General features: G+C 33.0%; 1 protein-coding gene and 1 long non-coding RNA gene across 2 annotated transcripts; both read right to left on the bottom strand.

Moving 5' to 3' along the window:
- Positions 1-757: 757 nt before the first annotated feature.
- LOC125492252 (uncharacterized) lies at positions 758-5,104 on the bottom strand. The gene is made up of 2 exons (XR_007268736.2): positions 4,124-5,104; positions 758-1,911 (listed from the first exon to the last, which is right to left on the bottom strand). It is a non-coding gene; the product is annotated as an uncharacterized LOC125492252 (long non-coding RNA).
- A 3,370-nt stretch (positions 5,105-8,474) lies between these two features.
- On the bottom strand, positions 8,475-13,585 carry LOC130589906 (uncharacterized). Its single transcript, XM_057391536.1, has 2 exons — positions 13,287-13,585; positions 8,475-9,111 (listed from the first exon to the last, which is right to left on the bottom strand). Exons 1-2 carry the CDS (start codon positions 13,583-13,585, stop codon positions 8,475-8,477), a joined length of 936 nt encoding a protein of 311 aa, XP_057247519.1.
- Between the last annotated feature and the right edge of the window lie 10,572 nt (positions 13,586-24,157).

The following is a 24,157-nucleotide window of genomic DNA, read 5'->3' as shown; positions in this document are numbered from 1 at the left end:
TACCTCCATATTTTTATGTTGTTATTTGTCCCTGTTTATATTTATTAGTATCATGTTCGAAATATTTATTTATTATTTATATAGTACTCAGCTTTGCTGACTACGTGCTTTGTTTGTATATGTTGATCATGATTTTGCCTTATTGATCTTGTGATGATCCATCTTTGGTGAGCAGATTCTTTAGTGCATTGACATCTACATATGTGCAGATGTTACTTCATGAAAATTTGGGAATGGAGAGCTTATGTAGCATATTGATCTATTGATTGTTTTACAGTAGATACATTTATATTTAAGTTTGGTCTGAAGTTAAAGTTAACAATGTTGTTTAGTTTTAAAGTTATTTCGATTATCTACTATATTTCAATTATAAAGTTCAGTTATATGTTTTCCGCTGCAAAATTCTGAATAAGCCGATACGTTATCATAGGGGCGATGATGCTTTGATGATTCTTTAAGTTTTATATTGAAAAGGCATTTTGGAAAAGAGAAAATTATCGAGGTGTTACACATAATCATCTTTAAATCATCATAATCACATTAATAATACATGTAAACTCTAATCCATACTTTCACCCTAATCCTAGATAGGAGATTACTCACTAATCATGAATTCTAAGCAATAAAACATGAAATTTATAACTAATCTAGGACTAAACATGATTAACGGATAATAATTCTAATAAAAAAAAATTAAGAAACTACAATATATGAGATCTAATAATAGGGATGAACAAAGAATAACAATGAAAAGAGAGAATAAAAACTGGAAATTTTGAAATTAAATTAATGAAAGTTACCTTGAAAGTGTAGAAAATCAACAACTTTAATATATGGATCTCAAATCTAAGAATAAAAAAAGTGTTTTTCTCTCTAATAAGAATCCTAATATCCTCTCTAATCTATAGAATAAACCATAAGAATAAAACTAATCAACTCCTTGTTTTAATTAGGCTTGAGCCTTAAAAAATTTCTGACGGGAGTAAGTGGTGCGGGCGCACCAAAGTTGTTTACTAGGGTCCAAAAACCGCAGGATGGTGCGGGCGCACCTGGTTTACTGATTTTTAGGCAATCAATTTGCAGAGTGGTGCGGGGGCACCAATGAGTGCGGGCACTTCTAAGATTGTGCGGACGCACAAAGCTCTCAACTCACACTTTCTTTCTTCCATTTTTGCGCGTGCAAGCTCCTCAAAACTCCCGCCTTATGTCGTGTCTCCCAACTCTTGACCTCAGAAAAGGTCACACCTGCCATCAAAGCACAGGATACCACGGTGAAAGCAAATGTACTAGAAATTCAGTCAAAATTGACCGAAAATCTAGCAAAATGCCACAGTGATCAACAATGATCAACTGAAAAGAAATAGAGAACAAAATAAGGAATAAAGAGGATCAAACCAAGCTAAAGGAGCTCATAAAGTGCGTTAGAAACGCACTTATCACAGAGTCATCGAGTACATTGTCCCCCATTAGAAGATGGCATGATGCCATAATGCGGGTGCCACCTACGATGTTGTCCCCCATCAGAAGACGGTGTTGCCGCCATAAGGTACGTGCACGACCCGACATAACATAATACACTCTCACTTAACTTTATTATGTTTTATTTCTTTTACGTATCATAATTACATTACATATCGTAATCGTAAATATTAAACGTAATCGTAATCGTATTTCCGTAAAATCAAAGTCATCATATTTCATAGAATCAAATCATTTATAAACATCATTTACATAAAGCAATATTTTATATGCCGCACACCATAAGTAACAGAGCAGAAAAATCGTATAAAGTATCATAAAACATATATAGTTGAAAGGGGAGTGCGAGTGTTAGAAGTAGACGTTACCTGGATTCCTACTTAACAACCTTGATAGATGGGGAGGCTTGTAATATTCTTTATCCTTTTTGATCTAGTCAAAAATAGCGATATTAATAAATATTTAGTTACTTAATCTTTAAGTCTTAGTATTATTTAGAGCTTATTATATTTATATGACTCGTTATGTTCTTATACAATCATACTTGTTACTTAAAGTTACAAAAAAATTCATAATTAAAATTCATTATTATTCAAGTTATTCTTAACTTATTAAAGTGGCTCCTTTAGCTAATAAGTGGAGTAATTAAAAATGTTTTCTATCGAAACTCCATTATTATTAACCAATCTATACTAATATATTAAATGGCGTGCGCAAACCAGGAACGGTGCCACGTGGCGCTCTCCCTAGGGAGTTTTAGTTCATGTAATCCATGTACAATAAAAAAAAATAGAAATTGCATGGTATAGGTTTTGATCCCGTGACCTCAAGTTCATGTACTAAAGTTTTAACCACTAGACCAAGTTGTAATTAGTGATATCATATCAAAGTACAATATTAATAAATAAAAATTTTCTTACCCGGGGCATAACCCGGGCCTAATAACTAGTTATATTTACAAATCATATTATAACTCGATACTATAACTACTTCATTTAGTTATTAGTAAGTTAAAGTGAAAACCATGTGAGTGCAAGGTTGACATAAACTAATCGTTTACTACTAATTATATATATTATATATTACTAAATTAGAGCCTTTAGCTTCACCATAATAATCTAATTAGAAATTGTTATAAAAGAGTCCATAGTCATTATTAAACTATACTTGTAACAATGGCTTCGCATTAACTTGTCATTAAACAAGTTTATTATCATTTAATTTATCGATTTTCCATAATATTATTTAATCATACTATACTAATAAACCAAGTTATTATATATAGAGATGGTATTGTGTCAGACTTGTATGACAAACAATTCTCGTCGGACGTCACACACAGAAGACCAAATGAAAGAAAAACAACACAAGCTGAAAAAATAATAAGACTAAATGAAACCTGAATGAAAAAAGAAGCAACAAACTGAAACATAAACAAACCAAACACCCAAATAAACACATCAACTGAAAACAAATACACCATTACCAAAAGAAATGTAGTAATATGTAAATACCAAAGAAGCTAGAAGCTAAATACTAAACAACTGAAACACATAAAAAAATCACATGAATCATTGAACAAACCAAATAAATAAATTAAGCAATTCAATAACAATCTGAAAGAATTTAAACAACAACTGAAAGAATACAAGAATCAACTGAAAGAATACAATAATCAACTGAAAACATCAAAAAAGCAAAGAAAAACAAAATCAAAAATACCAAATGAAAGGTAGAAATGTCTAAATGAAAGAAAAACAACATCACATGAAAGGAAAACATATGTGAATGATACAAAACAACAAGTAAAACACACCAAAAAAAATATGTAAGTGAAACAAAGATAGCATCAACTGAAATAAAAATATAATAAAATGAAAGAAATACATATCTAAATGAAACAACAAAACAAATAAAATGAAAAACAACATAAACACTACGAAATGATAAAACAACAATACCAACTGAAAAAATACTTAACTAAATGAAATCAATACAGCTACTAAATGACAACAACATCCATCACAATAAAAGCAAAAAAAATCAACAAAGTAAACAGACAAAAAAACAAATGAAACAAGAACAACAATAAAAGAAACAAATAAAAAAAATTAACTGAACAAAATAACTATGAGATATCAAAAAAAACCCGCGCGTTAAGTTAGGTTCAGCCCGTCCGACAGAACCTATTGGGTCAGACGGTCTGACTCAATAGTTTCACTTAAATATAAGGGAGTAGTATGAGAACTAGTGAAGTAATAATTTTATAGTTCTAGTTTATACTTATTATATCATTAACTAAGGTCATTAGAATCCTTTAATCTACAAATTCATAGATCATGTATTAAGTTCCTAAGATTAATAAAGAACGTATATTATTAAAATTAACAATTCACATTAGCATAACATTTACAAATGACATGATTTAGTTAATGTTAAAAGTTCATAACTTAGTTATAGCAACAATAAGATATGTTCTTAACCCAACTTGAATCAAATCAGTTTCCAACTTTTAGCCCAACACCTAACCTTTGTTTTAATAGAATTTTCTAAGGCCCGAAACTAATACTCCTATTAACTAACATTTAATATTTGGGCTGAAGTACAAAACTAATATCAGAACCAATAGGTTAGAGGTTCATACCTCTGCTCACTTGGATCAGCAAAGACAAGCGTCACAGGGCGGAGTTCGAACTCCGGTGAGCTGGGCAGCGAGGTTGGAGTGCGACGAGGCCGGCACTTCGAGCGCTGGAGCTCCGGCGGGAGCAGCCAGCAAGACGAGCAGCGCGAGAGAAAGAGGAGAGGGGAAACAGGGGCGACAGGCTGCTGCAGGGCGCTGGTGGTGGTGCAGGTGGTCAACTGAAGGCGGTGGAAGGGGAACTGTGGTAATGCGGTGGCTCGAAATGTGGCAGCCTGGCAGGTGGTGCTGTGGAGTGTGGGGGAGAAGGCCAAAACAGAGGGGAGAGAGAAACAGAGAGCGTCGGGCTGCGGGGTATAATGGCGCGTCGCTGGCTAAGTTCTGGTGGTTGGCGCACCGAGGTGGTGCCCTGGTGAGATAGGTGGTGATGCTGAGAGAAGGTAATTGAGAGGTGAAGTTTGTTTTGTTTTTTGGTTGAGTTTTTCAAAGCTAACATTTTACTGGGTACTTAGACGAGCTTGTCTTGGCAACCAACCGTTTGAGTCTCTTAAGGGGACTCAAACGAGGGTAATTTGGTTATTTTATGCGTTGGAAAATTTCACGCGCATGTGGCTGACATTTGCTTGGTACCAATGCTAGGTTATAATGGTACCATTCTCCAAAAATATTGATACCTTGGTACCAGTTCTGATAACAATTTGATACCAATGTCTGGTTATAATGGTACCATTGTGTTTTATTTTGGGTGTTTGAGTCTTTTTTGGACTCAAACCGTTGGTTACCAAGCCTTTTTCGTACTTAGACATGGTTTTAGGGAAACAAAATGGAGGTGAAATAATGATGATTGCGGGGCAAATTTCTGCCATTGTTGACTTAGAAAGAGTATGTGTGGCAGTGTGGGTTGGCAGCTTGGGGAAAAGAGAAAACTGATGAAAAGTTTGGCATGTTTGTCATATGAGGGAAGAAGAGAGGTGGAAGAATATGGAAGTGAACTTTTCAATTTTTATAATATTTTCTTTATTTTTCTTTTAATTTATAAAATCAGAAAATTGTTCCTTGCTTCAACTTTCAACCATATTTGTATGTAGCTGTGATAGTTAAATACTCCCTCCGTCCTTTATTAGTTAATTTTTTTTGACTTTTCATATTTATTTATGTAAAATTTTGAGTAATAATACCTTTAATTATGTATTTGTAAAAATTATAAAAATTTAATATTCCAAACCTACATATTGACACGAATCAAACAATATCACACATGATTATATTTTCCTTACATATAAAGTACAAATGATGGTCAAAGTAATAAAGATGAATAGTGTTATAAGTTAAAGTCGGTAAAGTGATAAACTAATAAAGGACGGAGGAAGTATAATATTTTCTTGTCTAATGGGTTCAATAAAAGAATAGAATTAATCTTTTTTTTATCTATGTTATTTTAAACCTAAAATAATAACCCCTTTTTACAATAACTAATAATTTATGTTTAACACGGTAATTTAAAATTTTTAAATCTTTGTCAAATTAGTGATAATTATAACTAATAATTGATTTAAGCATAGTTATGTTTTTAGGATATTACATTTAGAGTGTCCTAATTTGACACCAATAGTCTTAGAACCTATAATATTAGCTTTATGGAGTTCTCGGACAAGAATTTTCGCACACAGAATAAAAATATATGGCGACAAAGGATCTAACATGACAGATACCTCTAGAAGCAGGGGCGGATTCACAGGGGGTACAGTGGGTACAGCTGTACCCCCATTTTCAAAAAGAAAAATAAAATAAACGTTGCCCAAGACTGACAGAAAAAAACGCTCCTCATTACTCCACTCACGCGTCCCTACTCCCCTTCTTTCTCTCTCCTCTAGTCAGTCTAAACTTTATCTTTTCTCTTTTCTCTTTTCTCTCTCTTTCTTTTTCGCCCCTGCCGACTGTGGCTCTGCCGCCTGCCGGAGTTCTTGATTTCTTGTCGCCACTTTGCCGGAGTTCTTCTTGTCGTCACGACGCCACCGCCCACGGCTACACTCGCCATCGCCAGAACTCAAAAGCCAGAAGGCGTTCAGAACGACAGAACTAGTTCCCGTTGCCAGTAGCCAGTAGGTCGCCACTTTCTTTTTTTTTTTTAATTTTTCTTTATTTATGCTAATTTATAAATTATTGACTTCTCATTTTGATGTGAATTGATATTTTAAATTGAAATAAGAAATTATGAAAATGAAATTTAAATGTTGTGCAATTGTGAAATATGGAATTGAGATTATTTGAATTGAAATTAGAGATTACTTGAATTGAAATTGAGATTACTTGAATTGAAATTAGGGATTAGAAATTGTAAAATTGAAATAGAGGTTATGAATTGAAATTAGTTGAATTTGGAATTATTTGTTGTGAAATGTAATTTGAAACAAGGAACTTTGGTATTAATATCTAATGATATGTCTACTTATCCTTTGAAACTTATGTATCTTGTCGTTTTAAATTAGTTGTAATTTGAATCATTAATTGATATTGTCATTGTATTTTGATTTGAATTTTTAGTCGTAACTCAACTCAAGTATTGTATTTTGTTTTATTTGATTTTTCTCATCCGTACCCCCATCCCGTAATTCCTAGATACGCCACTGTCTAGAAGAGATAAAACGTTTCCATGAATCCCACTGACTAAAAGTGAAAATGGAACTATTGTAACGCCCAGTAATTTATATAATTCTAATAAAAGAACATTAAATGCCAGTACCAGGATCGAACCAAATATTACATCTTTATTTATTATAGGATATAAAAAGTTTACAGGACATTACTGTCGTATTCCTAATAAAAGAAATACAAGGCGAAAAGAACCTAAAATATGATACTAATATTATAAAACATAAGTTAACACCATATAGTATATTAATCCTAAGTTTTTTTTTTCTCACTCTTGCCCATTTCCGATACTGGTACATGAAAACAAAACATTCTATAACAGTCAACCCAAAAGGGTTAAGTACATTCTCAATACCATGTAAAAACACCTTGCAGATAATTATATAAAATAATCAGTTATAATTGCATAACATTATCTGGTTTAGTTTCTCCGACAAATCTCGTGTGCACACCCCTTCAATGACGTACGTCACTCCGGATAATATTTTCAGGCCTTTAGCCTCTCCTGATACTTCCGTGTGCACACCCCTACAATGACGTACGTCACTCCGTATATAATTCATTTCTCCAACACAAACCACAAACCTCCATTTTAACATCTTTCCTCCACCACGAACCTCCATTTTATTTTATCATAGTAACATCTTTATTATTAGCACATATGATAATCTTTTTAAAATCACCTTATATATAAATCATAATGTGACAAATACCATTTGCATTATAAACACACTTTATAAATCACAATATACCTTTACTATTAAGGCAAAACTATTACTAATAATTTATCTAAAAAGATCAATATAACAATACATTATAGCAAAATAACATTAAGAAGGGGTATTCAGGAATGTACCTGATAATATTGATGGTACGTACCCAATTTTCAACTTACTACTTTTACACTCTCTTTCTATTTCTTTTCTTTTTGGTTCTTACTTAACTCAAAAAAAAATGCTGAATAGCTTCATGCTATTTATAGTGTATGAGTTGCGGCCTACAAAACTTACGTAGAGAATTTCGTATTTACTAAGGTTTCACTTTTTTTTTTTTGCTGGCTAACTACAAAACCTACATTTAAGCAAACCTATTTAGACTAGGTATGCCTAGGTATTTACTGGCAAGGTTACGTAATTGATTGGCATCTTTCTTTTACTAAAACCTATTAGTAATGACCAAGTGTCATAAAGTTACTCAATTCGAAACATACAAATATTGTATTTTACGTATTGTCTGAAAATGGGTAGCGATTGTTTGTCCTTAGGTAAAATTATTAATGACGATTCTAAAGACTAAATAATGTTAGTCATTAGGTTAACCATTTATAAGTTTGGAGCATTATAGGTTTATGTGGTACTTACTATAAATCTAACTAGATATATTTATAAGCTCATAAACTAGTAATTGATAATTTTATTAATCTTTGACCCTTAAAGTACTTTATAAACTATAATGTTAATATAAATGATATATGTATGCACATATAACTTTCCCTGAGCAAATGTACAAAGCCAAGGAAACACATAACTTCACCTAAAATAATCATATAAACGACAAAATAACATATATAAAATCTTAGGGACTAGTTTATCTTATAACAATACTTTAACCTTTGATCCCTTACTAATATTTTTTTTTTTTCTGGTTATTACATTATCCCCTCTTTAAAAGAAGTTTTATCCTCGAAACTTAAAGTTAAATTACCTTAAAATAAGTGTGGGTACTTGTCTCGCATATCCTGTTCAACTTCCCATGTAGCTTCTGTTTCGATGTGATTAGACCATAACACTTTTACCAACGGAATTACTTTGTTGCGTAGTACTTTATCTTTATGATCTAAAATTTGAACAGGTTGCTCTTCATAAGTCAAATCTTCTCCAACTCGAACAGGGAGTATAGTAATAATATGGGATGGGTCTGGTATATATCGGCGTAAAAGTGAAACGTGGAATACATCATGAATTCGAGAAAATTCACTAGGGAGTGATAATCGATAAGCTACGCTTACAATTTTCTCGATAATCTCAAATGTCCCAATGTATCTATGACGAAGTTTTCTTGCTTTGCCAAACCTCACTACTCCTCTGGTAGGGAAAATTTTTAGAAATACTGACTCGCCTACTGACAATTCTACATGTCTTCTTTTAAGGTCAGCATAACTTTTCTGACGACTCTGTGCAGTTCTCATTTTCTCCTGAATGATTCGAACCTTGTCAGATGTTTCTTGTATCATTTCAGGTCCGATTATCTTTGATTCATCTATATCGCTCCAAGATAAAGGGGTTCTACATTTTCGTCCATATGGAGCTTCATAAGGTGCCATATCAATGCTAGCATGGTAACTATTGTTATAGGAAAATTCTATTAATGGCAAATGCTTTTCCCATGAACCTTTGAATTCTAGAACACAAGCTCGTAACAAGTCTTCTAAAGTTTGAATTGTTCTCTCAGTCTGGCCATCTGTAGCTGGGTGAAAGGCTGTGCTAATGTTCAGTTGTGTACCCAATGCTTTTTGTAACTTTTGCCAAAACTTAGACACATATCGAGAATCTCGATCAGACACAATAGAGCTAGGTACTCCATGAGGTCTAATGATCTCTTCAACATACTTTCGTAAGTAAGTTAAGGGTAGTGTAGTTTTTCCGACTAAGAGCATCAGCTACCACATTAGCCTTTCCAGGGTGATATTGAATATCCAATTCATAATCCTTTATAAATTCTAACCATCTTCGTTGTCTCATGTTTATATCTTTCTGAGTGAAGATGTATTTAAGGCTTTTATGATCTGTGTAAATTTTACACTTAACCCCATATAGATAATGTCTCCAAATTTTCAATGCAAAAATAATGGCAGCAAGTTCAAGGTCATGGGTAGGGTAATTCTGCTCGTGTGGTTTTAACTGACGAGATGCATAAGCTATCACTTTCCCATGTTGCATCAGCACACATCCCAACCCTTGTCTGGAGGCATCACTATATATTTCTAAACCTTCGGTACCACTAGGAAGAATAAGAATTGGAGCTGTGGTAAGACGAAATTTCAGTTCTTGGAATTAATGCTACTTCACACTTGTCACTCCACTCAAACTTTGTTGTTTTTCTTATTAGGTTTGTGATAGGTTGAGCAATTCGGGAAAAGTTTTCCACAAATCGACGGTAGTATCCTGCTAACCCTAGGAAACTTCGCACTTCTGACACATTAGTGGGTCGAGGCCAATTAATGATTGCTTCTACTTTCTGGGAATCTACTTGCACTAGTGGAAAAATGAAGAAGGGCTGCGCTAAAAAAGGCATGTAGGGCTGCGCTTTTTGACAGCAGCCCTTTCAGTAGCAGCCCTTCACTTTTTAAGTAGGGCTGCGCTAGAAAACGCAGCCCTTAAGCTAGAAGGGCTGCGCTAGTTAGGAAAAAGCGCAGCTCTTCTAGCCCAGAAGGGCTGCGCTAGTTAAGAAAAAGCGCAGCCCTTCTGGGCTAAAGGGCTGCGCTTTTTCCTAACTAGCGCAGCCCTTCCTACCAAAAAAAAAAATATAAAAAAAAATTTTTTTTGTCATTTTTTTACTCATAATCTCACATTTTCTGAAATTAAACAGAAGAGAAGAGAAACGAAACGAAAATACTAAACCCAAAACAATAAAAAGAATGAAACGAAAATGAAAAAAAGGAACAAAAACTAATATACAAAGAGAAGTATACAATAAGTATACAAGAACATTAATCAAAACAAAGATGAAAATACAAGAAATTATATAGATAGAGAAGTATACAAGAACATTAATCAAAATAAACAAAGAGAAGCATACAAGAATAACATTAATCAAAATAAACAAAGAGAAGTATACAAGAACATTAATCAAAACAAAGAGAAATATACAAGAACATTAATCAAAACATATAAACAAAGAGAAGTATACAAGAACATTAATCAAAACATATAAACAAAGAGAAGTATACAAGAACATTATAGATCTGAAAATACAAGAACTACAACCTAATAATGTTTAAATACATAAAACAAAACCCAAATACATAATTTAAGGAAAAAAAAAATTTCGGAAAAACTTAAAATGGCTATTTGGAGGCTTAAACGAACTCGGATGGCTTAAAAAGCCTAAACATCACAGCATAGCGGTGAGTTTGACTCGTTGGCTCGTTCCGCTTCCGAAAAGGTATCACAATAGGCAATCGGACTCCGTCGCCATGTTTAGTGCAAATCATTTCAAGGTTTTTGTCGCAAATGTTTATGGGAGATTTGAGAGGAGAAGAGAGGATAGAGAGAAGGAGGAAAGGAATAATGAGGGACGTGAGAGAGGAGAGAGAATGAGAGATAATATATTTGACGAATCCCCGCTCAATATTTCAAAGCCCGCGATTCCGAAATTTCAAATTTTTTCAGGAAGGGCTGCGCTTTTTTTAAAAAAGCGCAGCCCTACTAGTGAAGGGCTGCGCTTTTTTTAAAAAGCGCAGCCCTCACTTAGTAGGGCTGCGCTTTTTTAAAAGCGCAGCCCTTCTTACCTACAGAAGGGCTGCGCTTATTTAAAAAACGCAGCCCTACTAGTGAAGGGCTGCGCTTTTTTAAATAAGCGCAGCCCTTCTGCTTAGTAGGGCTGCGCTTTTTTAAATAAGCGCAGCCCTTCACTAGTAGGGCTGCGCTTTTACGAAAAGCGCAGCCCTTCCTGCGCAGCCCTTTATGTTTTTTCCCCTAGTGTTGCACACCTTCTCTGGACACAACATGTCCTAGAAACGCTATTTTATCTAACCAAAATTCACACTTTTTAAACTTTGCAAATAATTGGTTCTTTCTTAAAGTTTCTAGAACTATTCCAAGTGTTCCTCGTGCTTCCTCTTATCTTTGGAATATATTAAAATATCATCAATAAACACAATAACAAAATGATCTAGATAAGGTCTAAAAATTCTATTCATAAGATCCATAAATACAGTTGGGGCGTTGGTAAGACCAAAAGGCATAACAAGAAACTCATAATGCCCGTACCTTGTTCTAAAAGCAGTTTTCGGAATATCTAAAGGTCTAATTCTTAATTGATGATATCCAGATCGTAAGTCAATCTTTGAGAATACTGACGCACCTTGTAATTGGTCAAAAAGGTCATCAATACGAGGCAAAGGATATTTATTTTTAATGGTCATCTTGTTAAGTTCTCTATAGTCTATACATAACCTTAGGGTTCCATCTTTTTTCTTTACAAATAAAACAGGTGCTCTCCACGGTGACGTACTTGGTCTAATATATCCTTTTTCCAATAACTCATCAAGTTGTATCTTTAATTCCTTTAATTCTGCAGGTGCCATCCTATATGGTGCTTTTGAGATAGGTGCTACCCCAGGTACTAACTCAATAGTGAAATCAATTTCTCTTTGCGGAGGCATATTTACAATTTCTTCAGGAAAGACATCTTGGAATTTTCTAACAACAGGGATGTCAGAAATTTTAAGTTCAGATTTTTCAGTACTAATAACATCACAAGGTATCCTTCACAACCTTGTCTCACATCTTTTGTGCTTGAAGAAAAGAGATGATTCTAGATTCTAGTTTTGTCTTATTATTCTGAAATGTGACTATCTTTTCTTCAGAATTTACTAAAGTTACAGATTGTTTTTGACAGTCTACTATAGCACGGTGTTTATTCATCCAATCCATTCCTAAAATAACATCAAATCCCTTAAGGTCAAATTGAATTAGGTCATCATGAAATATATTTCCCTCTATGCTTAAAGGACAATTTTTATATATTGTTTGACATGGGATGATATTTCCTGTAGGGAGGCTAATGCAAAATTCTAAATTTGGCTCACTAGGATCCAAAGTAAAGTTTTTAGACATGTTAATGGATATAAACGAATGGGATGCCCCGGTATCAAATAAAACATGTATCGGGAAAGAGTGTATAGAAATGTTACCCGTAACTACTTCACTTGAGTTTATGACCTCTTGTGGATTTATCATAAACATACGACCAAAAGTTGGATTTGGACGTTGGATAGCTCACCTTGATATCTAAGGTAGGTTTTGAGGTGTAGGGATTAGGTGTAGTTACTTTTGCATTTGGCATTCTACCTCTCTCTAACGGGCAATTCTTTCTTAAGTGACTTGTACTCCCACAAGTATAGCAACGATTATTTGCAAACCTACACTTTTCAGTTGAATGGTTGAAATAACCACATTTGGCACAAGGGGGTTTTGGATAGTGATTGGAGGTACAAAGGGTTTTGCATTCCCGATATTAGGCCTTTTCTGAAAATTTCTATTTGTAGTACGTGTTCCTTCCCACTTCCTTTTATACACTACATCTTCTGCCTCTCTTTCTCTAATTATTCTCTCAGCATTTGATGCCTTATCATACATCTCTTGGTAGCTATGACAATTATGGGTGGAAAGTCGGTCACGAGTTCCCAATTAAGACCTCTCTCAAATTTATTCATTCTTAACTCTTCAGTTGCTACCAGGTGTGGTGCAAATCGGGACAATTCCATAAACTTTGCTGCATAATCCATAACAACCTATTGCCTTGCTCTAATTGATTAAATTCTTCCTCTTTTTGTCTTTTCAGGGCTGATGGGTAAAATTTTGCTCTCATAAGATCCTTCAACTGAGTCCATCCGAAATCTTCATTATTTCTCCTTTCCTTCACAGTTTCCCACCATAGATCTGCCTGCCCAACTAGATAATAAACAGCAAATCCTACTTTCCATTTTTCAGGACAATTTATAGCATCAAACAATTTATCCATACTTGCCCAATCCTCAAATTCTACAGGGTTAGGTTTTCCGTCGTAGGTTTTAGGATTATAACTGGCCATTTTTCTAAAATACCTTCACTTTCTTCTTCTTCATGATTTCTGTTGTTTTTAAGCATTTCAAATAAAAGTGATGTGACTTCCTTAACATTTCCCTCTCCGTTATCATGGTCTGGAACTGGTTATTTTCTTGTGTAGAGTGGTTAATTGCAGATTCCATTATCCTAAATACATAAAAGATTGAAGTTAAAATTGTATTATAATTAGGTTAGTATAGCATTTGTGAAATGAATAGGAGTATAATAAGCAAACAAACACACCTATATATATATATATATATATATATATGTATATATATATATGTATACATATATATATAGATACATATATATATATATATACATATAATATATTATACATATATATTAATATACATACATATATATATATACTATATATATATATTATACATATATATATATATACATACATATATATATATATACATACATATAATTATATACATACATATATATATATATAATATATATATATATATATATATATATATATATACACTACATATATATATATATACACATACATATATATATAACATATATATATATATATATAATATATTATTATATATACATATATATATATATATATAATATATATATATATATATATATATATATGCATACATATATATATATGTATATATATACATGAAATTATACAGTCAGTACATTAACCAAACCTATTTCTATTCAACCATCCGATAGGGTGAAAGCAACAAAATATGCACCCTACATCATCTTAAGCCGAGTGTCAACATATTATACAGACAAAAATGGTTAACACCTAATATATAAAAGCGTTTCTTCAGGTTGATATCTTCCTTACTCGTCGCCATCCTTTCCTGGTGTATCCTGGTCCTTATTGAGATCAATACTTCCACATGATTCTGACTCATTATCTGAGACAAATACCATGTGGTCCCTCTCATAAGCTAGCAATTCTCCTGATAATTCTTCAAAAGTCGGGGTCCATCTTGGTCTTCCTAATCCAAACCTTAAGTATTTTTCCCGATTCGAAAACCCATTAACTATCAGGTCACGATACTTATTCTTAAAGGAATCCCACGGAGCATTCATTGGAAGAGTTTCAACTAGAGCAAAAGAAAAGTAAGGTGCAGTAATTCCATATTCATGGAAGTGAGTATTAAATGCATCTATAGCTCTTGCTAAACGGTTGATGTGATCGATGACACTATAGTCAGGATCCATCGTTAGTGCCTGTGGAACAATTGGTCCTGCCATTCTAAGATAATAAAACACATTATAAATATCATGAGATAGCTTCAATAAGCAATAAACTATCAATACCCCAACCCTTTCTCTCAAATAGGTTACTAATATAATTATTAATATTTTATTCCATTTACTTTTATTAGTAATATTATATTATTTTAAAAGTAGCTCGGATACCAAACTGTAACGCCCTTGTAATTTATATAATTCTAATAAAAGAACATTAAATGCCAGTACCAGGATCGAACCAAATATTACATCTTTATTTATTATAGGATATAAAAAGTTTACAGGACATTACTGTCGTATTCCTAATAAAAGAAATACAAGGCGAAAAGAACCTAAAATATGATACTAATATTATAAAACATAAGTTAACACCATATAGTATATTAATCCTAAGTTTTTTTTTTCTCACTCTTGCCCATTTCCGATACTGGTACATGAAAACAAAACATTCTATAACAGTCAACCCAAAAGGGTTAAGTACATTCTCAATACCATGTAAAAACACCTTGCAGATAATTATATAAAATAATCAGTTATAATTGCATAACATTATCTGGTTTAGTTTCTCCGACAAATCTCGTGTGCACACCCCTTCAATGACGTACGTCACTCCGGATAATATTTTCAGGCCTTTAGCCTCTCCTGATACTTCCGTGTGCACACCCCTACAATGACGTACGTCACTCCGTATATAATTCATTTCTCCAACACAAACCACAAACCTCCATTTTAACATCTTTCCTCCACCACGAACCTCCATTTTATTTTATCATAGTAACATCTTTATTATTAGCACATATGATAATCTTTTTAAAATCACCTTATATAAAATCATAATGTGACAAATACCATTTGCATTATAAACACACTTTATAAATCACAATATACCTTTACTATTAAGGCAAAACTATTACTAATAATTTATCTAAAAAGATCAATATAACAATACATTATAGCAAAATAACATTAAGAAGGGGTATTCAGGAATGTACCTGATAATATTGATGGTACGTACCCAATTTTCAACTTACTACTTTTACACTCTCTTTCTATTTCTTTTCTTTTTGGTTCTTACTTAACTCAAAAAAAAATGCTGAATAGCTTCATGCTATTTATAGTGTATGAGTTGCGGCCTACAAAACTTACGTAGAGAATTTCGTATTTACTAAGGTTTCACTTTTTTTTTTTTTTTGCTGGCTAACTACAAAACCTACATTTAAGCAAACCTATTTAGACTAGGTATGCCTAGGTATTTACTGGCAAGGTTACGTAATTGATTGACATCTTTCTTTTACTAAAACCTATTAGTAATGACCAAGTGTCATAAAGTTACTCAATTCGAAACATACAAATATTGTATTTTACGTATTGTCTGAAAATGGGTAGCGATTGTTTGTCCTTAGGTAAAATTATTAATGACGATTCTAAAGACTAAATAATGTTAGTCATTAGGTTAACCATTTATAAGTTTGGAGCATTATAGGTTTATGTAGTACTTACTATAAATCTAACTAGATATATTTATAAGCTCATAAACTAGTAATTGATAATTTTATTAATCTTTGACCCTTAAAGTACTTTATAAACTATAATGTTAATATAAATGATATATGTATGCACATATAACTTTCCCTGAGCAAATGTACAAAGCCAAGGAAACACATAACTTCACCTAAAATAATCATATAAACGACAAAATAACGTATATAAAATCTTAGGGACTAGTTTATCTTATAACAATACTTTAACCTTTGATCCCTTACTAATATTTTTTTTTTCTGGTTATTACAACTATAGTTACGCATTCTTTTATCCAAACCTGCCATTGATCACAAAACCCCAATTTCTAAAAGACTTTTAATATGTTGTTCCACTCTAATCTATCATAAGCGTTTTTCATATCTAATTTAGTCGCTAACCAACCTTTCCTCCTTTTATTATTCTTAAAAGAGTGAAACACCTCATGAGCTAGCAAAACATTATTTTGAAAAAGATATCCTGTAACAAAAGCATCTTGTAAACGATGAATAACTTTTCCTAAAACTATTCTAAGACGGTTCTCCATAATTAGATTTGATTTTATAAACTGTAGAGTACAAACTAATAGGACGAAAAATGATTAAAATTAGAAGAAACTTCAACTTTAGGAACAAGAGTAATAATTGTATAATTTACTTCTTTTAAAAGCTTTCATAATGTAAAAAAGTTTTAACTGTTTTAAACTCTGTATTACCCACTAAAAACCAATACTTTTGAAAGAAAAAAGGTGGAAAACTATCGGGTCATGGTGATTTATCAAGAGCCGAATAAAAAACTGCATTCTTAACTTCATCCATGAAAATTTCCGCAAATAAAAATTGGTTGTCCTCACTTGAAATAATCCTCCAGTAATCTAGGATCTGAAACTATTACATCTTGATCATTCTTGATTGTCATAATAAGGTTACGATTTCTTTTTATCGGGGCACAAGCTTGATAACGTTTCGTATTTGAGTCGCTTAGCTTAATGTGATTGGACTAAGGGCCTGTTCTCTTCGGCATGAAACAACTGAATTGAATTGAACTGAACTGAACTGATTGGAGCTGAGTTGAACTGAACTGAACTGAATTGAATTGAATTGAATTAAATTGAATTAAATTGAATGTAATAAATATATAAATAATATCTAAAAAATAATAATATGAATATTAAATAATTATTATAATGATAAGTAATAATAATGAATAATAATAATAATATTTTGGATATTTTTAAATGATAGTTATGAATAAATAATATTAATAATCATAAATTATTAATAATAATAATTAATGATAATAATGATAATTAATAATAATTATTTTATATTATTTGTGTTAATATATTAATACTTGATGATGATATGTAATAACAATAATATCTACGAAGTAAATTAATTTTACTATTTTAATAATTAAATTTAATAATATAATAATAATTAGTAATAAAAATAATGATTGGGTTGGACCGCGAAAATTACATCATAAACCGTCTTGATGCGATTTGATTGGTTTATGGGCTAAAAAACGTGGGTTTATTTGTGCTTTGACCTAAATCATGTTCCTCCTAATAATAATAGTAATAATAATGAGTAAAGCTATAATAATAATAATAATAATAATAATAATAATAATAATAATAATAATAATAATAATAATAATAATAATAATAAATTATACCAACATAATAATAATATTTAACAAAATGGTTATAAAAGAATGGAGCTGAACTGAACTGAACTGATTAGAGTTGAACTGTACTGAACTTATTAGAGCTGAACTGAACTGAACTGAGCTGATTGAAAATAAGATGGGGAGAACAGACCCTTAGCTTTTAATTTCCAATAAGGATCTGTTCTCCCCAACTTATTTTCAGTTCAGTTTAGTTCAGTTCAATTAAGTTCAGTTCAGATCAGTTCAGTTCAGACCAGTTCAGTTCAGTTCAGCTCTTGACAATAATTTTATTCTCACATATTGCTATTCATTTCAGTTCACTTCAGTTCACTTCAGTTCAGATCAGTTCAGTTCAGCTGTTTTATGCTGAAGAGAACAGGCCCTAAGTATCTTGAAACTCAAGTAGCATAGCTTGCTTAGCTGATAGAATCTTTAGCAACGAGTAGAGGTGTCAAAAACTGGGCCGACCCACGGGTGAACCCGCATGCGACCCAGACCCAACCTGTTCCGAGCCGAGAGTGGTCGATTGGAAAGCCGACCCATTCCGACCCAGCATTCACCCGTGCCCAGTTTAACCCGTGGAATTAGTAACCCAACTTGAGTTGGGCCGACCCAGTTTTACCCATACCCAGTTGCACCCGTGAATAACGACCTGACCCAACCTGTTTCCGACCCAAAATAACCCGCACCCAACTTCACCCGCCAATGACCCAGTTAAACCCACCCAGTTATCACCCAACCCAGTTACCACCCAACCCAGTTACCACCCAACCCAGTTGTGACCCAACCCAGCTATCACCAACCCACTTGTGACCCAACCCAGCTATCACCGACCCAGTTGTGACCCAACCCAGCTATCACCGACCTAATTTCGACCCAACCCTGTTAGCACCCGACCCAACTAAACCCGACCTCACCCAAGCCATTTCGACCCAAGTAAACCCATACAGTTAAGAAAAAAAAAACAATATAAAAATCCATCATATTTATTTACAATTGAACTAACCATCGTCCATCGCGAAACTCATGATCAAGTGCCAAAAGAATCATAGTATGAGTATCACCAAAATTCTAAATGCTACTATCATACTACACAATAGTCAATATCATCAATAATTGGTAAAAATTAAAAGCAAAAACGAACACACAGTTACTTGATTCAACAAAAGTTTCTTGATTCCATTAATCTCAAATCAGATCTATACACCAAATTGATTCCAAAAAAATACCAAACAAGAAAACTGAAATTCTGAAATCTAAGAACTATTAAACTTCACAAAGCAAATAAAAAAATATCAAGCATAAATCTACAAATATCAAAGCAAATAAAAAAATATCACATTCGAACTTCATTAAATAAATGTATAAATCTGGGTAAAATCCAATTACTTCACAATTACATTAGTTCATTGCAAAAATATAACAAGATCTAAAATTACAAAGAAAAAAAAAGTTCAGTTAATTTTACTAACATCTTAATCGAAGAAGAAAAATAGAATATTAAACAAGATGAAGAGAAGAGCAAAGAAGAAGAAAAAAATATATTAACAAGAATCGAAGAAGTGAAGATCTAAGACAAAAAAAAAAAGAAAAGAAGAGGAAAAGTAATGGATGAAACGGTGCTTGAACGACCGCAATCGCGAACCCAACCTTGCGATTCGTGCGATGAGGGCTGGGCGAGCGGTTCGCGCGACGAGGGCTTGTGCGACGAGCGTTGAGTCGACGCTGCTGGGGGCTGGGCGACGATGTTCGAAGGTTGTGGTGCGTGTGTGCGAGAGTTGCGTGCGAAGCTTGAACGACCGCAACCGCGAACGAAGCTTGAAGGAGATGTACCATGAGAGGTGCATGAGAGAGAAAGTCGAAGGAGAATCTACCATGAGAGGGAGGAGTATGAGTCGGTTGGAGAGGTAGAAGTGAGAGTGAGGGAGGCTGAGGAATGAGGATGGGAAGGAAGGGGGAGGGGTTTAGGGTTAGAAAGGAATTTGATTCAATGGTTGGATTTTGATCTTTCTCAAATCAATGGTCCTAATTCATAATCTTTGACATTATTTTTTAACCAATGAGAATTGAGAGTGGTCAATCACATGGATTGCTAACTTAATCAATGGTTGGATTTTCATCTTTTTAAAATCAATGGTATTTCCCTCAAACAAAAATAAATAGCCTAAAGTACTAATAAATTAGTATTGTATTTTGATATTATTATGATTTGAGTATTCTAATTTCTAGTTCTAATATTATTAGTTTACTAACTTTAGAAATTACTAGTATTACTATAAATTAGAAACATTCGAAACTAAATTAGTATTATTGATTTTTAAGAAATTATTTATCTAAATTTATAATTTAAAAATATGTGAACATGTTATATGCGGTAATTAGGGATTAATTTAATGTTAACATGTAAGACGTAACACGGTAACAATTAGTCGATTATTGTCGATGGCTCGATAGTATGATTTAGGACTTAATGTCTTAATTATTGCATTTACAATTTAAATTATGTCTTATTGTTGATACTTGCGTGCTATTGTGTTAACTTTGTAATATCACTATATGTTATCACTTTATCGATTATCAATTAATTAGTATTTTTATACTTAGTAACAATTAACAACTTACGCCGTCTTGAATTAGCTAATCGACTTACATCGATACATCGATCTAATCCAATATTAACTTGTTTCAATTCAAATTAGATGTTTTGAGTTTCAATATGAATTTAACTTAAAGACGATTAACTTAAATGAAACATTGTTATATTGAACCAATCTACTGAGTTATACGATTAACTTAGAGACGATTAACTTAAAAAAACATAGTCACATTTACATGAAATTCGATCATGTTCATCCTCTACTAACATAGTGTTTGATTATGTATCATTTTCATATGATATGTTGACATATTCGATTAAGTGATAAGTGATTAACGTTGATCATTGTTAATTGTTAGTTGTTACTTGTTAGATGTTACTTGTTACTTGTTACTTGTTACTTGAATACTTATGCAATCATCAATAAGAATAACTAAATAAGTGAATAACTAATAGTAACTGATTCAGACTTGAGAGTGAGTAAGTCACTAACTAATAACAAAATGTTTAAGTTTAATAGTCTATTAACCCTAACACTATAAGTCTATAATAAATAATCCTTATGGTTGTTAGTTGTTACTCACTTACTTGTTAGATGTTAGTTGTTACTTGTTACTTGAATACATATGCAATCATGAATGAGAATAACTAAATAAGTAAATAACTAATGAGTGATACTTAGTAACTTAGGCAATAGACCAATTACCAATAGCTAATAATGGTGAATGGCCCAATAATATAAGATTATAAGTATAACTTATAAGTTATAAGTCTTACTTTAGTAACATTTCAAATTAGTAATATAAGTATCAAAATATTAATGATTCAATGTATTATTAAAAAATTCACAACAATGACTCAATCACAATTCAAAATATCAGTATAATTACAGATTACTATAATATACCACTATAAGTATAAAGTATAATGACTATAATCTATACCACAATATCACAATACGTCAATCCACATCCACATGTTATAAGTTTATAACAATCTCGACCCAAATCAATACGTCACGGAGCCGCCGGTTCGATATTTAGTCGTTCCAAGTAATTCCGACCCAAGTTATTCCGATATCGATTTCTTTCGACCCAAGTAGCCCGAAAGCCGATTTATTCCGACCCAAGTAATTCCGAAAGCCGTATTATTCCAACCCAAGTTATTCTGATATCGATTTTTTCCGACTTAAGTAACCCGAAAGCCGATTTCTTCCGACCCAAGTAATTCCGAAACCCGATTTCTTTCGATCCAAGTTATTCCGATTTCGATTTTTTCCGACCCACGTGACCCGAAAACCGATTTCTTCCGACCCAAGTAACCCGAAAGCCGGTTTCTTCCGACCCAAGTAATTCCGAAACCCGATTTCTTCTGACCCAAGTCATTCCGAAAGCCGATTTCTTCCGACCCAAGTCATTCCGAAAGCCGATTTCTTCCGACCCAAGTTATTCCGAAAGCCGATTTCTTCCGACCCAAGTCATTCCGAAAGCCGATTTGGACCGACTTCACCTTATTCCATTCCGACCCAAATTCACCCAACCCAGATACCGGCCGACCCAGTCTCACCCGACCCATTTCCGACCCAGTTCCGAGATCCTCTCACCCAGTTTCACCCGACCCAAGTTCACCCGACCCACCCAGTTCCGACCCATGACACAGTGTCACCCAGATTATTCCGACCCAAATTATTCCTACCCAGCTTGGGTCAACCCAAACCCAGCCAGTGACCCAGATTGACACCTCTAGCAACGAGATAGGCTTAGGGCGGCTAGATTCTACTCCTATTTTTCCGTGAACATATTTCAATTTACCTTCCATAAGTCAGAGTTGTCTAAGTATATTCCCATACCGAATATTAAATTAAATCTTATTTTTTAGCAATTAATACATATATATAAGATTTTGGCCCATCTAATTTGTCATTATGACTACTTAACTTGTTAAAGTCGCCTAATATAACATTATCGACAAGCTAAATTTTGCACATAATCAATTAACTCATTTCAAAACTCCAAACTCTGACTATGATTTGGAGGAACATAAATAAATATGATTTTAAATTGACAGTCCAAAGAAAATATTTTAACATTGCATACCATAAATCGCGCAAATTTTAATTCCACATTTAACAAAAAAGGATTACTAGGAATAACTTTCCATAGAACCTACATACCACATGTCATACCAAAAGAAGGGAAGAAGTCATAATGGTGAAACCCACTATGTTTTACACATGTGAAGGAGCAGAAGACACTTTGGTTTCACAAATCATCATGACATGAAACCTTATTATACTTTCAAAAATCTTTAACTTCCTCCATAACAAGATGCGCCTTACTTAGGGGTGTTCATAAAAAATCGAAACCGAAAAACCGTACCCAAATACCGAAAAATCGGTGTAAATGGGTGGTTACAGTAACAATAAAAAAAATTCAACGGTACGGTTACCGAACCGATAAAATTAACGGTGAAACGGTACAGTTATGGTTATGATTTTTGAGTGAACGATTAACTGAAATTCCGAAATATTATTTTTCTCTATTTAATTGTTGTGAAACATCTTTATTAATTACATTAATTCTAATATTTGTACCTAAGTTACAACAATTAGGAAAAGTATGTAATTACTTGAAAACTCTAGTACTAATATAAACACTATAACTAGAAAATGAAGTGAATTATTCGTGTTATTTATATTTTTCAATGGATTTGTTATCCACTTTATAATACATTTTATATTAGAGTATATACAATAATATTAAAATATATGCACAAAAAATTGAAAATATATAGTACATTAAGTAAAACATAATAGTATAAATTAAATAACGGTTAATGGTTAACCGAAAAAACGTACCAAAAAACGGTTAACCGATTAAGCGGTGACTGGTCTAAACGATTACGGTTCGCATAAAGAGCGAACCGAAATGTTGTTTCGGAACGTTAACCTCCCATGAACATGCCTACCTCAAACTGCCCCTTATATTCTAAAAACAAATTAAACATTCATAAATCAATAACAGGTGGTATACATAACTTGGATAAGTTTTACCCTTCTTCAGGCTTAATGTTACAAATTCTTCATCAGATTCACACTTCCTCCTCTTGGCAGAACTAGAAGCTCAACAGTTGTCAGGAAGGCTAGTCCCTTCAACCCCGATCCTTAATCAGTTTAATGATTGAGGTCTCAGAATTAATAGAGTAAAAAGAGAATTCTTGTTGAGATATATAACCAGCCATGATCTTATGATCAACATGTTAGTCCAAAATATAGGTATCATCATCAACCCCAGATTGAACAGAAGCAATAGCTTATGGATTCAAAGCTCTACTATCAGAGCCAATAGGAGAGGAGGTACCGGCACATCAACATCATCCAACTCATTATAAGTGGAAATCACCTCAATAGTGGGGTGTGAAACAACCACCCCATTACCTTTTCTGCTTACAGTAGGCAATGAAAGAGAATAACATTAAGAATGAATAGACTCAGGTATATCTCTAAAAACAATTCCACTAGCA

Source organism: Beta vulgaris, chromosome 8 (assembly GCF_026745355.1).
Source record: "Beta vulgaris subsp. vulgaris cultivar EL10 chromosome 8, EL10.2, whole genome shotgun sequence".
Taxonomy (NCBI): Eukaryota; Viridiplantae; Streptophyta; class Magnoliopsida; order Caryophyllales; family Amaranthaceae; genus Beta; species Beta vulgaris.
Note: the sequence above shows the minus strand (reverse complement) of the source record. Positions and strands in the feature narration are given on the sequence as shown.